This window comes from Physella acuta, unplaced genomic scaffold (genome assembly GCF_028476545.2).
Source record: "Physella acuta isolate Inbredline_101_S28 unplaced genomic scaffold, ASM2847654v3 ptg002299l, whole genome shotgun sequence".
In the NCBI taxonomy this organism is placed as follows: Eukaryota; Metazoa; Mollusca; class Gastropoda; family Physidae; genus Physella; species Physella acuta.
The window spans coordinates 44,510-60,299 of NW_026733797.1; the positions used below are offsets into that span (position 1 = coordinate 44,510).

The window sequence follows — 15,790 nt, forward strand, 5'->3', positions numbered from 1 at the left end:
TGACCTAACCCCAGACCTAACCCTTGACATAAACCCTGATCTTACATCTGATCTTAACCCTGACATAACCCCTGACATGAAACCTAACCTAACCCCTGACCTAACCCCTCACCTAAACCCTGACCTTACATCTGACCTAACCCCTGACCTAATTCCTGACATAAACCCTGACCTTACATCTGACCTATCATCCTATCCTCTGACCTAACCCATGACCTAACCCCTGACCTAACCCTGACCTAACCCTGACCTAACCCTGACCTAACCCATGACCTAACCCCTGACCTAACCCATGACCTAACCCCTGACCTAACCCATGACCTAACCCATGACCTAACCCATGACCTAACCCATGACCTAACCCTTGACCCACTGACCTAACCCCTGACCTAACCCTGACCTAACCCCTGACCTAACCCTTGACCCACTGACCTAACCCCTGACCTAACCCTGACCTAACCCTGACCTAACCCTGACCTAACCCATGACCTAACCCCTGACCTAACCCCTGACCTAACCCCTGACCTAACCCCTGATCTACCTCCTAACCTCACCCCTGACCTCACCCCTGACCTAACCCTGACCTAACCCTTGACCTAACCCCTGACCTAACCCCTGACCTAACCCCTGACCTAACCCCTGACCTAACCCCTGACCTAACCCCTGACCTACCCCCTGACCTAACCCCTGACCTAACCCCAGACTATCACTACCGACCTGTGTATCTGACCAGGCTACGTCTAGAGAAGCTGGAGTCTAGCATGGTGTGGGTCATCCACATCGATGACCTCAAGCTGAAGGAACGAGGCTTCTCCAAGTCTACAACACACATAGGATCTATGGTAGGATCTTAGTTAAAGTCTTCTCCAAGTCTACAACACACATAGGATCTATGGTAGGATCTTTTGATCTTTAAGTTAAAGGCTTCTCAAAGTCTGCAACACACATAGGATCTATGGTAGGATCTTAGTTAAAGTCTTCTCCAAGTCTACAACACACATAGGATCTATGGTAGGATCTTTTGATCTTTAAGTTAAAGGCTTCTCTAAGTCTACAACTCACATAGGATCTATGGTAGGATCTTAGTTAAAGGCTTCTCAAAGTCTACAACACACATAGGATCTATGGTAGGATCTTTTGTTAGGATCGATGGTAGGATCTTTTGATCTTTAACTCAATGGTCATAGGATCTATGGTAGGTTCTTTTGTTAGGATCTATGGTAGGATCTTTTGATCTTTAAGTTAAAAGCTTCTCCAAGTCTACAACTCACATAGGATCTATGGTAGGATCTTTTGTTAGGATCTATGGTAGGATCTTAGTTAAAGGCTTCTCAAAGTCTACAACACACATAGGATCTATGGTAGGATCTTTTGATCTTTAAGTTAAAGGCTTCTCCAAGTCTACTACTCACATAGGATCTATGGTAGGATCTTAGTTAAAGGCTTCTCAAAGTCTACAACTCACATAGGATCTATGGTAGGATCTTTTGATCTTTAACTCAATGGTCATAGGATCTATGGTAGGATCTTTTGTTAGGATCTATGGTAGGATCTTTTGTTAGGATCTATGGTAGGATCTTTTGTTAGGATCTATGGTAGGATCTTAGTTAAAGGCTTCTCAAAGTCTACAACTCACATAGGATCTATGGTAGGATCTTTTGATCTTTAACTCAATGGTCATAGGATCTATGGTAGGATCTAAAAGTCAATGGTCTATGTTAGGATCTCCAACTCAATGGTTCATGGTAGGATATTTTGATCTTTAAGTTAAATGCTTCTCAAAGCTTGAAACTCACATAGGATCTTTGTTAGGAGCTTTCGATCTTTAAGTTTAACTGTTCTCAAAGTCAACGACTTACTTAGGATTTATGTTAGGATCTATAAAACATGTTTTTCAAAGTCTACGATCTTAAAAACACACAAAATGCTGTGTTATAACATTTTAGTAAAACATTTCTTTAAAATCTGGAAAACACACATGAGCGATATGTAAGTAAAACATTTTTTTCATTTTTATTTTGGTAAAACAAATTCTCAAATTTTATTTTAGGATCTTCTAATTAACAAAAATAATTAGTTTTTTATAGTACTACACATGTATGATACGATGATTTTAGTAAAAAAAAACTCCGTATACAAGCGGTAATTTGTAATTGACCTACTTTTCTTTAATTAAATTACTAGGCTTTGAAGAGATCAGTTGCCAAGGTTATAGAAATTCTATAATTAACTTATGATAACATATGTTTTTTTTTTATTTATTCTAATTTTAAACAGTTTTAATTAGAATACTTTAGAACACTTTGTGTCTTTAAACTAGCACAGGGGTCTCCAAACTTTTCAGCCCGAGTGGCGCTCCCCCCCCCCCCGAAGAACGAACTTCTACCGCCACCCCCCACCCCTCCTTCCTTCCCCCCCCCCCCCCCCAACAACGAAATATAATTTATTGAAAATTTAGAAATTTATACACATTTCAAGTCCCCCCCCCCCTCCCACGAATAAAAAAGTCTGAAAGAAACACTGTCGGGGGCCAACAACACACTCGAGGTACAAGTTTGCACTCAAATTATTATTCTTGTATTTCATTATTGAAAATGTTAATTCACACAGGTATGTTATTCCAAAATTTGAAAGGTACTTTGATACAAAAGTTTTAGGAAAGTCTTCCTTAGTCAAAAACGTATAAAAAAAACCCACCCGCCCTTCTTCGAACTAGCCTCTAAGGAGGTCATTTGCTTGCAATTAAATGACCTGTAGCTGCAAGTAATTTACCTCTCAAAATTTATGTCCAGAAAATTTAAATGACTAGTTATGTCTGCAGCAGAGGCCAATTTCTATACCCACTCTTCATCAGACAATAATGGCTGTGGCTTGCCTTTTCTTTCCAGGAAGTCACCGATTTCCTTTCTTAACTTAGATACTCTGCTCAGGACTTTCTCGCAAATTAGCCATCTTACTGCTGTGAAATATGGTCAATTTTGCGATTCTGTGTTTGTATCTTTCAGCATGTCGCTGAACTATCTATGGTAACAGTGCCATACATTCTATATAGGGAAGCCAGCTCTTGTGTAATGTTCATGTCTTCATCCACACCGCTAATGAACACAAGAAATTGAGAGGTGGAACGGCTGTCCAGCGACTCATCCATTGCAATTGAAAAATGGCGAAACTTGCTTGCATTTTTCGCTATTTGAGTCACGATGTTTTCACCAATGTCTGCAACACGGCGAGCAATGGTATTTGCACCCAAAGCAACATTTTCAAATTGTTTTGAATTTTTTGGGCATAGTTTCTCAGCCACCTCTAACAAATATTTATTCAGTGAACTAAAAGATCGCCGCGGGCCGTATGAGAGGACCTCGCGGGCCGCATCCGGCCCGCGGGCCGTAGTTTGGAGACCCCTGAACTAGCATATTCATTTTTTTTAATTTGAAGATGTAAATATATTCTTAATTTATTTAAAAAAAAAAACAAGACTTAAAAGTAAGTTAGTTATGAACACAGACTGCCAATCATAAAATGCTATTTGGATGTTACACAAAACACATCACCCTCTAAATAAAAGAGAATGATTTCTCCCAGAGTCCCTCCAGCAGGTCCCTCTCCTCATCCTCCCCCTCCATCTACACCGAGTCCTCCTATGGCCAGATTTTTGCCGAACAGTACATCTATCGTAACGAGGAGGTTGCGGCCAAGAAAGTTTTACTCAAAGGGAAGCAATCGCTAGTCATCACTAAAGAGTTATCCAAAGACGTCAACCATGTATGTAGGCTATGTTTGTGTTTAGCCGTGTTTGTTATTTTTTTTTTTTTTACAATTTTTTTTAGCGTTTAACAACTATGTTTGTTTGTATGCTATTCGGTAGTGTTTTGTACTGTTTGTTTTTAAGACTTGGTTGTTTCGCTTTATCTGTAATGTACATGATTCTATACACAGTGTGTGTAAATATTGTGTGGTGATTAATTAAGTTACCACTCAAACACACTAAGTGCCACTTTCAGACCTACCGAACTTCGGGCAGATGCAGTAGAGTTCACTATGTCAAACTCCCTATACTTTTCCTTACAAAACTTAATGATAAAAAGATAATTAATTACTATTAAAAACTAAACAACCTACGCGTGAGCACACATTGTTGACACATCTAACCTTCACCCGCTGTGGGTGAGCAGGTGATCGAACTGACCAACAGCAACGTCTGCAAGTTCTACGGCATCTGTGTGGACATGGGCAGCGAGATGTACATCTGGGAGTACTGCCGGAAGGGCAGCTTGCAGGATGTGCTGCACAACGACAAGAAGTATCTAGAGGACATTCCGTTTAAAGTCTCCTTCATGAACGACATCTGTAAGGTGGGTTTGTGGCATCTGTAAGGTGGGTTTGTGGCATCTGTAAGGTGGGTTTGTTGATCTAAGAGTGGGTTTATGACATCTGTAAGGTGGGTTTGTTGCTGAGTTGGTTTGTGACATCTTTAAGGTGGGTTTGTTTTTCTCAAAGTGGGTTTATGACATATGTAAGGTGGGTTTGTTTTTCTCAAAGTGGGTTTATGACATATGTAAGGTGGGTTTGTTTTTCTCAAAGTGGGTTTATGACATATGTAAGGTGGGTTTGTTTTTCTCAAAGTGGGTTTATGACATATGTAAGATGGGTTTGTTTTTCTCAAAGTGGGTTTATGACATATGTAAGATGGGTTTGTTTTTCTCAAAGTGGGTTTATGACATATGTAAGATGGGTTTGTTTTTCTCAAAGTGGGTTTATGACATATGTAAGATGGGTTTGTTTTTCTCAAAGTGGGTTTATGACATATGTAAGATGGGTTTGTTTTTCTCAAAGTGGGTTTATGACATATGTAAGATGGGTTTGTTTTTCTCAAAGTGGGCTTATGGCATCTGTAAGGTGGGTTTGTTGTTGAGTGGGTTTGTAACATCTGTATAGTGGGTTTGTTGTTGTCAGGAAACCTGACACATGTAGAAAAAGTTTTTTCCCTGTATAAAACTTTCTAACGCGCTAATCTAAACTCTAACCTTATGGTAAGATTTATTGTTAGGAATATGTTAAGACTCATAATTTTCTTTTTACTCACAAGAGGAATAGCATACTTTTAGTAACTCAACAGAGTGATGTGGGGGGGGGGCGGAGGTAAAGTTTGTCCTACTCCAGTCTCAACGAACACAAAATTTATGTGGCGTACACAAGATCATAAATGAAAAAAAAATCCCATGCCGGGAATCGAACCCGGGCCGCCTGGGTGAAAACCAGGAATCCTAACCACTAGACCACATGGGATATACATCTATAAAGCTTATATCTTAACAATGAATGTCTTTTTCTACTAAATTTTCAACAATAGACCTTTGATAGTGCAAAGACTACTCCTCTACGTACCGGAGTGTTAAAAGTCTGCACTAAAACCACAACAGCAGTAAATCATTGTTTTTTTTTCTCTTCCGTGTTACCATGACGACGTTCTACCTATTTACATCCAGGGACTCCGGTACCTGCACCACTCCCACCTGGGCCGACACGGCAGGTTGAAGGCCTCCAACGTCCTAGTGGACAACAGGTGGACCTGTAAGTTGGCTCACATGATCATACCCAGCCTCACAGACGTTGACGTCATCGAAGGGGACTTTACCAATTATGAAGGTGGGAACTGTTACTTTGGTTTTCGCTATCGCAAGTTTATTATTGTTAGCTCAGAGTTTAGATCACGAATTTTAAGTTGGCGTGCCCAAGTTTTTCTGGGCGTGTTAAAGCAGTTACATAGTCGTGTCAGGGCACTTTTAGTATGTCAGGCAATTTTTTTAGACGTTTCAAGTAGCGTGTCATTTTTTTTTTAAATATGTCAGGAAACATAAAAAGGCGTATCAAATCACTTAAATGAGGATGTCACGAAACAAATGGGTGTGTAAGGACACCTACATGGGCGTACCAGTAAAAAAAAATGGGCGTGCCATACACCCACATGGGCGTACCAGTAAATAAATGGGCGTGTCAGTACACCTACATGGGCGTACCAGTAAATAAATGGACGGGTCAGGACACTAACTATATGTCTAATGACCTTATTCTCTCTTGTTCTATATTTTCGACACAAACTTTCAAATGTGTAGTTATTATTATTAAATGGTCTTGATTAGGTTTCCTGTCCGCTCCACCGGAAGTACTGAGGAACCCGGAAGTCGCCATCCCAGGTACCAAGGCTGGAGACATCTATTCTCTTGGAATCATCTTGCTGGAGATTTTCACAGGTGGAAACACGATATCATGGTTTTAGATAAACAGAGTTTGGCTAGACGATGGGTATAGTTTCATTAAAGGGGGTGGGGGGGGGGGGGTTACTGCCTCCTTCTTTCCCTCGAAGCAAATCTACCCCATCCCGTTTTAACCAAATTTATTTTATATAGAAAATATATTATTTTACCAGTGACAGCCCCCCCCCCCCCACTCCCACTTCCGGAGAATTTAGTCCGCCACCTTCGAATATTCTAAGTGCCACCCTCCCAAGTAAAAAATGTCTGAAAGAAATACAATGGCCGAACTTTCTGGTAGGGGTGGATCATTTTCTTTTTATAAACATTGAGATTGCTGCAAAATCGTATTTGCTGAATACGTAGCTTCCCGTGCTTATAGTCAGAAATAACTGAGTTGATTTAGCGCTGTGTTGTGTTAAAAATAAATACAATTGTTTTTTCTCCTGTGTGATCTTTCAGTGAGTGAAATACACGAAGCATTCAACGCGGCCTTCGCCCAAGAGCAGGCGTTGGAAAAGTACAAGACCAAGGTGAAGAAACGACACCTCCACCACCATCACCACCACCACCATCACCATCACTCCAGCCACTTGTCCGGTCACCACTCGAGCCACAGCTCCGGTCACCATTCGAGTCACCACTCCAACTACCAACAGTCCAGCATCTTCTTCAACAACCACCACAGCCACCACGGCGGCGGCAGTCACCGCAACAGCCAGTACGCCTCTATGGCGCTGTTCGCCAATACCAGTGATCTGATGGACAGCAAGCATAACGTGGACGAGACGCTAGACGCTAAAGGTCAAACAATACACTTTTTTTTCATTCTACTCCCCTTCTCTCCCACCCCCCCCCCCACCCTTTCTTTTTCTCTCTCTTTCCCCTTCCCCCCCCCCCCCACTTGTTCTCTGAAACGGTTATTACCAGTTTGAGTTGTTGCTCATAAGCCAGACGTTGCCCTTCCGCTGGATCCGTGTACCCTATTTACTTTAATATATACTTTTATCAGTGTCAGCTGCCCCCCCCCCCCACCCCCCCCCCCAAAAACAATATCAAGTGCCCCCCCCCCCCCCCCGAGAAAAAAGTCTGGAAGAAACACTCCCCCCCCCTCCCAGACTGTTTGCTCTCTCCCACAGAGTATCGCTCAACACGTGGTCTAGAGTTCGGGATCCGAACTTAGCTTTGGGTTAGCAGTGGCGCTGTTTATCGGAATAGACCAGCAGCCGCCCCCCCCCTCCCCCATACTAAACAACAGCTTTCCGAAGCTTCATGGCGAGTGCGTGAACTGTGAGGGGAACGCATCAAAGACATGCAGCCGGTGTCACTACATCAGGGGCGCTGACCTTTGTTACATTTATTTATTGAATGTAGCAGCTAAAACTACCCGTCAAGTACTTAACCCTTTCAAATACAAGGGACAGATCGGGCTCACACTGCCTCTAGTGCGTCGGGGGCTGCCAATGATGCAGTGTGACAGTTGAATCAAGTAGTAGCACTGACCAGGGGCGTAGCGAGGGGGGGGCGGGGGGTGCGGACCGCACCGGGTGACACCATTTAGGGGGGGGGGGGGGTGACACCAAGGCAAAAAATAGCAAAATATATAGAGAAAAACTTGAGGGGGTTGGAAATCGAAAGTTTGAGGGGGGTGCAAATCGAAAGTTTGAGGGGGGGGGGTGCAAATCGAAAACTTGAAAGTTTGTCCCCGGGAAGGGTCGCAACGCCTCTGGGGGGGTGACACCATTAAGTGCCGCACCGGGTGACACCCGACCTCGCTACGCCACTGGCACTGACGTATGTGCAACTCGCGCACCCAGTCAGTGGACCCTAGATGCTAAGATAAACCTAATGAAGCTTTCTAGTTGCTTTGGTATCCGATTTTTTTTTGCCTCAGACATGTAATTAACAGCGTCAGTTTGCCTTGCCGTGTTCGCTTTAGTATTACAGTTATCATCATCGGCTTGTGAGGACTGATACAGATTTACAATAGTAATATTTCTTTCTTACTTGTAGCCTGCTTTCATTAATTTAAGTTACATAGGTCTAATACAAAACGCCTAATTACAATTTAATTTTTTTAACCTGAAAAAGCAAACGTGTAATGAAATGGTGATTCAATGGATTTTTTTTTTAACGCCATGGTGGGTTGAGGGGTTAGGGCTTATATGTCGAGCTGAAATAAACTTGGGATTTAAGAAAAATAATATTATAAATATTATAAGCAGCCGGAAAGTTATGTTGAGTACAATAAGACACAACAAATGAAACATATTTCCCTTTCTAACATACATATTATCTATAGCAGTCCTCCCACAGTTTTTGTTTCTTATCTTTAAAAAAACAAACTATTTTAAACATTTAAAATAGTAATAACAATTTATTTTGTAGTTATATAGTTTCAAAAGCATGAACATAAATTGTATAGGGGTATATAGTAATTAAGTGGAGAAAGTAAACGGGCATAAGAACTTGACTAAAACAGGGGATGCAAATCTTGTTACTATTGTCTGCTTTGTTTACTGTAACCTATCTTAACATGCGAGGTTAAGGGTTGAAATTGTTGCTATCCATGGCCAGAAACTTAAGCGACCGTGGAGAAAGTGTAATTTGATTTTTATCTTTTTTATTTAAAAAGGTAATTTTTTTTTTAATACTTTTATTTGAAATTTAAAACAAGTACATCAACATCAAATTCTTTACATAATTTCGATCATCAAATGAAAACGGAAGGTTTTGCAAATGTACATAATGAATATTTACATGATGTAATGTATGTGGTTATACAAAATTGATGGGGATAACAGTAGAGGGGTGGAGGTGAAATGAGAGTGTCAGGAGTCCGGGTGGTGAGTGGAAAGGAAGTTGTTCGTGGGGGGGGGGGGGGGGGGTTGGGGAGAGTCAGTGGGACAGTGAAGAATTTACTATGTAGAGAAACAAACTATGTTGACCAGTTGAAAGAGTGTTTGTTTATATACTGGTTACGATGAGTTGTCAAAAAGTTGCTGTGTGAGAGATGAGGGGAAAGAAGAAAGATTTAGAACTTTAAACAAGTAAAAGAAATTTTTTTAAAATTTTTTTTTCTTTTTTTTTTCGCCTCAGCAGACACGTAATTTATAGCGTAATTTATAGCGTCAGTTGTGTGTTCGCTTTAGTATTACAGTTTTCATCATCGGCTTGTGAGGACTGATACAGATTTTCAATAGTAATATTTCTTTCTTACTTGTAGCCTGCTTTCATTCATTTAAGACTTAAGATGGTTTACTTATACATAGATCTAATACAAAACGTCTAAATATAAAGAAAAAAAAATTAAAAACCAACCTGAAACTGAAAATGCAAATGTGTAATTAAATGATGATTCAAGGGATTTTTTTTCTCTCGGTGTGCGTGGTGGGCTGAGGGGACGGGGGGGGGGGATTTCATAAAGTGTAAATAATAATTAAAACGATTTTTCATCTTATGCGTATTAAATTGTGAAGAAATGTCTTCAGAAGTCAAAAAAATAAGTATTAAAAACAACTTCAGTTTCATTATTTATATCACTGTCTAGTTATAATTATTTAATACAAGCGTATGAATAAATATACTCGCTTTTGATAAAATAATACAAATTAATTTTAGAATTTATAATTAATTAATGATTTGCCTTTTGATTATGTTACTGTCAATATTATTTGTATTTTAAAATACATTTCAGATCATACTTGTAGGTTGTTCCCCTTGGTTACATTAAATTTATGAATGGAAGTAGTTAACCGAAGTTATATTTAATTCAAAACTATTTAACTGTCTTCTAACACTATATATGCAATATATCTAAACTAGATAAATAATGATAATATTTCTAAAATATTTCTTTGCTTACTGAATATTACAAATATATAGGCCTATAGTATTATTTTGCTTACTGAATATTATAATTATATAGGCCTACAGATCATCATCATTACCCGTTCGTGCCCGAGACACAGATGAAGTAGAGTTCATCTGTTTCAGAGAACTCGGCATATGAAGGGATAGTGTGGTCAACATTATGCCCGGCCACCTTTGGTTCCCAAACGCAAGATAATTACCCATCAGAGCTGGGTGGACTCAAGGACGTTCCGGATTCGAACTCGAGACTCTCGGGTTAGCAGTCTCTACGACTAGGCCACGCCGTCCCTTAAGCCTACGGATAGTACAATTCTATTCACGTTTACATGCCCCTATCGCACTAGTACCCGCGGCATCACGACATTCGTCTACACATTTTTCGTCTGTCCGTTTGTCAGTTTGTTTTAACGTGGTCTACCAACCTTTGGTCTACATGCATTGTGTCTATCGACATTTGTTTATTAACATTGTGTGCACTGACATTTGTTTTACCACGATATTTGCTGAAAAGACATACGGGTATACTATAAATACATTATAACAAGCATATTACAACTAAAATTTAAAATGCAGTTATAAAGAAGAAAAAAACCAGACATTTTTTGTAAAAAAAAAAAAATAGTTTAACACATTTCTCTAAAGAATTCCTTCTAAAAGTAAATTCCCTGCCTCCTTACAGAAATCATTCATTTCTCTAAAGAATTCCTTCTAAAAGTAAACTCTCTGCCTACTTCCAGAAATCATTCAGCGGTTAAAACGGGGAGGTAACTCTCCGTTTCGACCTTTGATCCCTGATTACATCGACAAAAAAACGAAAAACGTCATCAAAGAGTGCTGGAAGGAGACACCGGAAGAGAGGCCGTCCATGGATCACGTGTCTTCCCTTGTCCGTAAAATCAGCCAACAATTTAGCGGGTAAGGTTGTCATTTGGATGATTATTGATTTTCCTATTGCTTTTTTTTTTATTTTTTTTTATTTCTGCGCAAAACTATCTTTAATTAAAGCGTGTTTTGTTTTATTTCGTATGGAAATGTAGAACAAAATAAAGAAGCGGATTGAAAGGTGAATAACACTTTACTCCGGTATGGGGTGGGGAGGACTGTCATGTTCAGTTTCTTTCATTCATCTCTTCGAGCCCCCCCCCCCCCCTCTGAAGCACGCCTACACCCCCCCCCCCTCTGAAGCACGCCTACACCCCCCCCCCACACCCCAACCCCACCAAACGAAATACAATTTTCGGAAAATTTAGTCCACTCACCACCCCGAAATTCAAGTGCTCCCACTCCCGTAAAACAAGTCTGAAAGAAACAATAGTCGTATTAAGCGCTTATGGGGGCGATACAATCAAGTGTCGTCATTAAATAATATGAATTCTCCATTGAAAAGAATATTGTAAAGCAGATGTCTAGAATACGTGTGAATGAAAAGTTTGAAAACAATTAGAAAAAAAAAATCTCATGCTTTGCTCGTGATGTTGGTGCATTGGCTTGCTATAACAACACAGGTCGTTTAGTTTACGTTCGCTCTGTTGTTTCTAGATCACAAGTGATTTGTAGGCACTCACACTCACAGTGTACAGATAACAATATTGTAGGAACTCACACAGTTTACAAATAACACCATTGTAGGAACTCTACTATAACATTCACACAGTTTACAGATAACACCAATGTAGGAACTCTACTATAACATTCACACAGTTTACAGATAAAAACATTGTAGGAACTCTACTATAACATTCACACAGTTTACAAATAACAACATTGTAGGAACTCTACTATAACATTCACACAGTTTACAAATAACAACATTGTAGGAACTCTACTATAACATTCACACAGTTTACAAATAACAACATTGTAGGAACTCTACTATAACATTCACACAGTTTACAAATAACAACATTGTAGGAACTCTACTATAACATTCACACAGTTTACATATAACAACATTGAAGGAACTCAACTATAACATTCACACAGTTTACAGATAAAAACATTGTAGGAACTCTACTATAACATTCACACAGTTTACAAATAACAACATTGTAGTAACTCTACTATAACATTCACACAGTTTACAGATAAAAACATTGTAGGAACTCTACTATAACATTCACACAGTTTACATATAACAACATTGAAGGAACTCAACTATAACATTCACACAGTTTACAGATAAAAACATTGTAGGAACTCTACTATAACATTCACACAGTTTACAAATAACAACATTGTAGTAACTCTACTATAACATTCACACAGTTTACAGATAAAAACATTGTAGGAACTCTACTATAACATTCACACAGTTTACATATAACAACATTGAAGGAACTCAACTATAACATTCACACAGTTTACAGATAAAAACATTGTAGGAACTCTACTATAACATTCACACAGTTTACAAATAACAACATTGTAGTAACTCTACTATAACATTCACACAGTTTACAGATAAAAACATTGTAGGAACTCTACTATAACATTCACACAGTTTACATATAACAACATTGAAGGAACTCAACTATAACATTCACACAGTTTACAGATAAAAACATTGTAGGAACTCAACTATAACATTCACACAGTTTACAGATAAAAACATTGTAGGAACTCTACTATAACATTCCATTTTTTTTGCTTGACTGACGGGTTTTTTAGTGCTCCGACAAAGGCCTACATATTATTATACACAATATATCTCATGTGTACTACTACCACAATGCCCTGCCCTGCCTCTACCATGATGCCCTATCATGTCACTACCATGTTACCCTGCCACTACCATGATGCCCTGTCCTGCCACTACCATGATGCCCTGTCCTGCCACTACCATGATGCCCTATCCTGCCACTACCATGATGCCCTGTCCTGCCACTACCATGATGCCCTGCCACTACCATGATGCACTGCCACTACCATGAATCCCTGTCCTGCCACTACCATGATGCCCTGTCGTGCCACTACCACGATGCCCTTTCCTGCCACTACCATGATGCCCTGTTCTGCCACTACCATGATGCCCTGCCACTACCATGATGCCCTGCCACTACCATGATTCCCTGTCCTGCCACTACCATGATGCCCTGCCACTACCATGATTCCCTGTCCTGCCACTACCATGATGCCCTGTCCTGCCACTACCACGATGTCCTGTCCTGCCACTACCATGATGCCCTATCCTGCCATTACCATAATGCCCTGTTCCTACCATCATGCCCTGTCCTGCCAGTACCACAATGCCCTGTCCTGCCACTACCACAATGCCCTATCCTGCCACTACCATGATGCCCTGTCCTGCCACTACCACAATGCCCTATCCTGCCACTACCATGATGCCCTGTCCTGCCATGATGCCCTGTCCTGCCACTACCACGATGCCCTATCCTGCCACTACTATGATGCCCTGTCCTGCCCTACCTTGCCACTACCATGTTACCCTGCCACTACCATGATGCCCTGCCACTACCATGATGCCCTGCCCCCCCCCCCCTTGTTCCAGGAAGAACAAGAGCCTGATGGAGCAGATGCTGGACAAAGTGACCAGAGAAGCGGACATGCAGGCCCAGGAACTACAGGAAGAGAAGAACAAGTCAGACCTTCTGCTGTACCAGATGTTGCCGCCGTAAGTCACTTGGTGAAGTCATGTTGCCGCCGTAAGTCACTTGGTGCAGTCATGTTGCTGCCGTAAGTCATTTGGTGAAGTCATGTTGCCATCTTAAGTCACTTGGTGCAGTCATGTTGCCGCCTTAAGTCACTTGGTGCAGTCATGTTGCCATCTTAAATCACTTGGTGAAGTCATGTTGCCATCTTAAGTCACTTGGTGCAGTCATGTTGCCGCCGTAAGTCACTTGGTGCAGTCATGTTGCCGCCGTTAGTCACTCGGTGCAGTCATGTTTCAACCTTATGGCCGAAATCCCTGAGTACACTCAGTTAGAGTCCCCCACCGTATACATCCGCTGTAATAGGCAATTACAAAGAATATTTTCGCTCAGTTTTTATCGTAACAAGTAGTTGTTGCAACATCTAATCTAGGTTAGTTTCAAACGATTGTTTTTTAATAAACATATTTTAAACAAATATTAAGCAAAAGAACTAGTCCAGAATGCAAACCAATAACTTTTGCTGTGAAAAACACACAAAGTTTAAAAAAAATTTCCCATGCCGGGAATCGAACCCGGGCCGCCTGGGTGAAAGCCAGGAATCCTAACCACTAGACCACATGGGACTTACAGTTGAGAGATGGTAATAGCTCAAAATCTACTGAGTAAAAACAGAAATCATATAGCTAGCTTATCTCTAACGTTATCTAAATATGTTATTATGTAATATATAATTACAACCCGATCACTTCCAGTACAGTGGCTGATTGCCTTAAGAGACAGATCGAGGTCAAGCCGGAGACCTTTGAGTCTGCGACCGTCTACTTCAGTGACATCCAGGGCTTCACAGAACTCTCAAGTGTCAGTGACCCCATAGAGGTGAGCACGTGCAGCCTTAGCTCCTACAGCTTAAACCAGCAGCTAAATCTCCGGCTGCATTACTTCCTTCAGTCTTAGCTCCTACAACTTTAACCATCAACCTTAGCTCCTGCAGCTTAAACCAGCAGCTAAAGCTCCGGCTGCATTAGCTCCTTTAGTCTTAGCTCGTACAACTTAAACCAGCAACCTTAGCTCCTGCAGCTTAAACCGGCTGCATTAGCTCCTTTAGTCTTAGCTCGTACAACTTTAACCAGCAACCTTAGCTCCTGCAGCTCTAGCTCTTACACATTAAACCAGCAACTTAAGCTCCTGCTACCTTAGCTCCTGATACCTTAGCTCCTACTATACTACCTCTCACAACTTAAACCAGCAACTTAAGCTCCGGCTACCTTAGCTCCTGATACCTTAGCTCCTACTCTCCTACCTCTCACAACTTAAACCAGGAACTTAAGCTCCTGTAACTTTAGCTGGTACAACTTGCAATCTTCTTCTCAAGTTATTGCAATCTTAGCTCTTACATTTTTAATCTGGAACTTAAGGTCTTGCGATCTTAGCTCTTTCGACTGTAATCTGTCACTTAAGCCCCAACAATGTAGGGCTTTACAACTTTAACCGTTCACCTAAGCTCTTCCAACTGTAATAAACATCTAAGCTCTTACAGCGCCTTACAATTTATCAGTGTTTCTTCCAGACTTTTTTCTCCGGGGGGGGGGGGGGGGGTGGGGGGAGGCAATTAAAATTTTCTGACACTGTTAAAAAATATATTTTCTATATGAATTCCATTTCGTTCGGGGGAGGGGGCGGTAGACTTTCTAATAAGAGATGCCTGGAAGAAACTCGGCAACTTATCTATACTTTAGCTCTTTTAACCTAGTTACTATACGATTTTCTGTGATTTTTTTTTCTCTTGTACTGTATTGTGCCTGCCAATTCAAAAATGAAAACATCTTTTTCCAACAATTAAAGAAAAATCAACTTCAAATTAGTAAGCCCCTATATCCCACTTGTTTCTCTTTCAGATCGTTAACTTTTTAAATGACGTTTATTACAAGTTTGACAACATTTTGGATAAATATAATGTATACAAGGTACGATTTATCTTTTTAAACTTAGATTGTTTGGCTGATGCTTTTATTTATACAGTGAAATAGGAGCAGCTAGCTTAAAAATAAATATGGA

The 15,790-nt window shown here is 40.5% G+C and overlaps 1 protein-coding gene and 2 non-coding genes across 3 annotated transcripts; 1 reads left to right on the top strand and 2 right to left on the bottom strand.

Moving 5' to 3' along the window:
* Positions 1 to 5,214: 5,214 nt before the first annotated feature.
* On the bottom strand, positions 5,215 to 5,286 carry Trnae-uuc (transfer RNA glutamic acid (anticodon UUC)). The gene has a single exon. It is a non-coding gene; the product is annotated as a tRNA-Glu (tRNA).
* A 1,578-nt stretch (positions 5,287 to 6,864) lies between these two features.
* On the top strand, positions 6,865 to 15,699 carry LOC131932866 (receptor-type guanylate cyclase gcy-13; the record flags this gene model as incomplete). Its single annotated transcript, XM_059289774.1, has 5 exons — positions 6,865 to 7,055; positions 10,862 to 11,039; positions 13,633 to 13,755; positions 14,488 to 14,611; positions 15,631 to 15,699. Coding segments are annotated over exons 1-5 (567 nt in total), but the record flags the coding sequence as incomplete, so codon positions are not given.
* Positions 14,287 to 14,358, bottom strand: Trnae-uuc (transfer RNA glutamic acid (anticodon UUC)). The gene has a single exon. It is a non-coding gene; the product is annotated as a tRNA-Glu (tRNA).
* Positions 15,700 to 15,790: the final 91 nt, after the last annotated feature.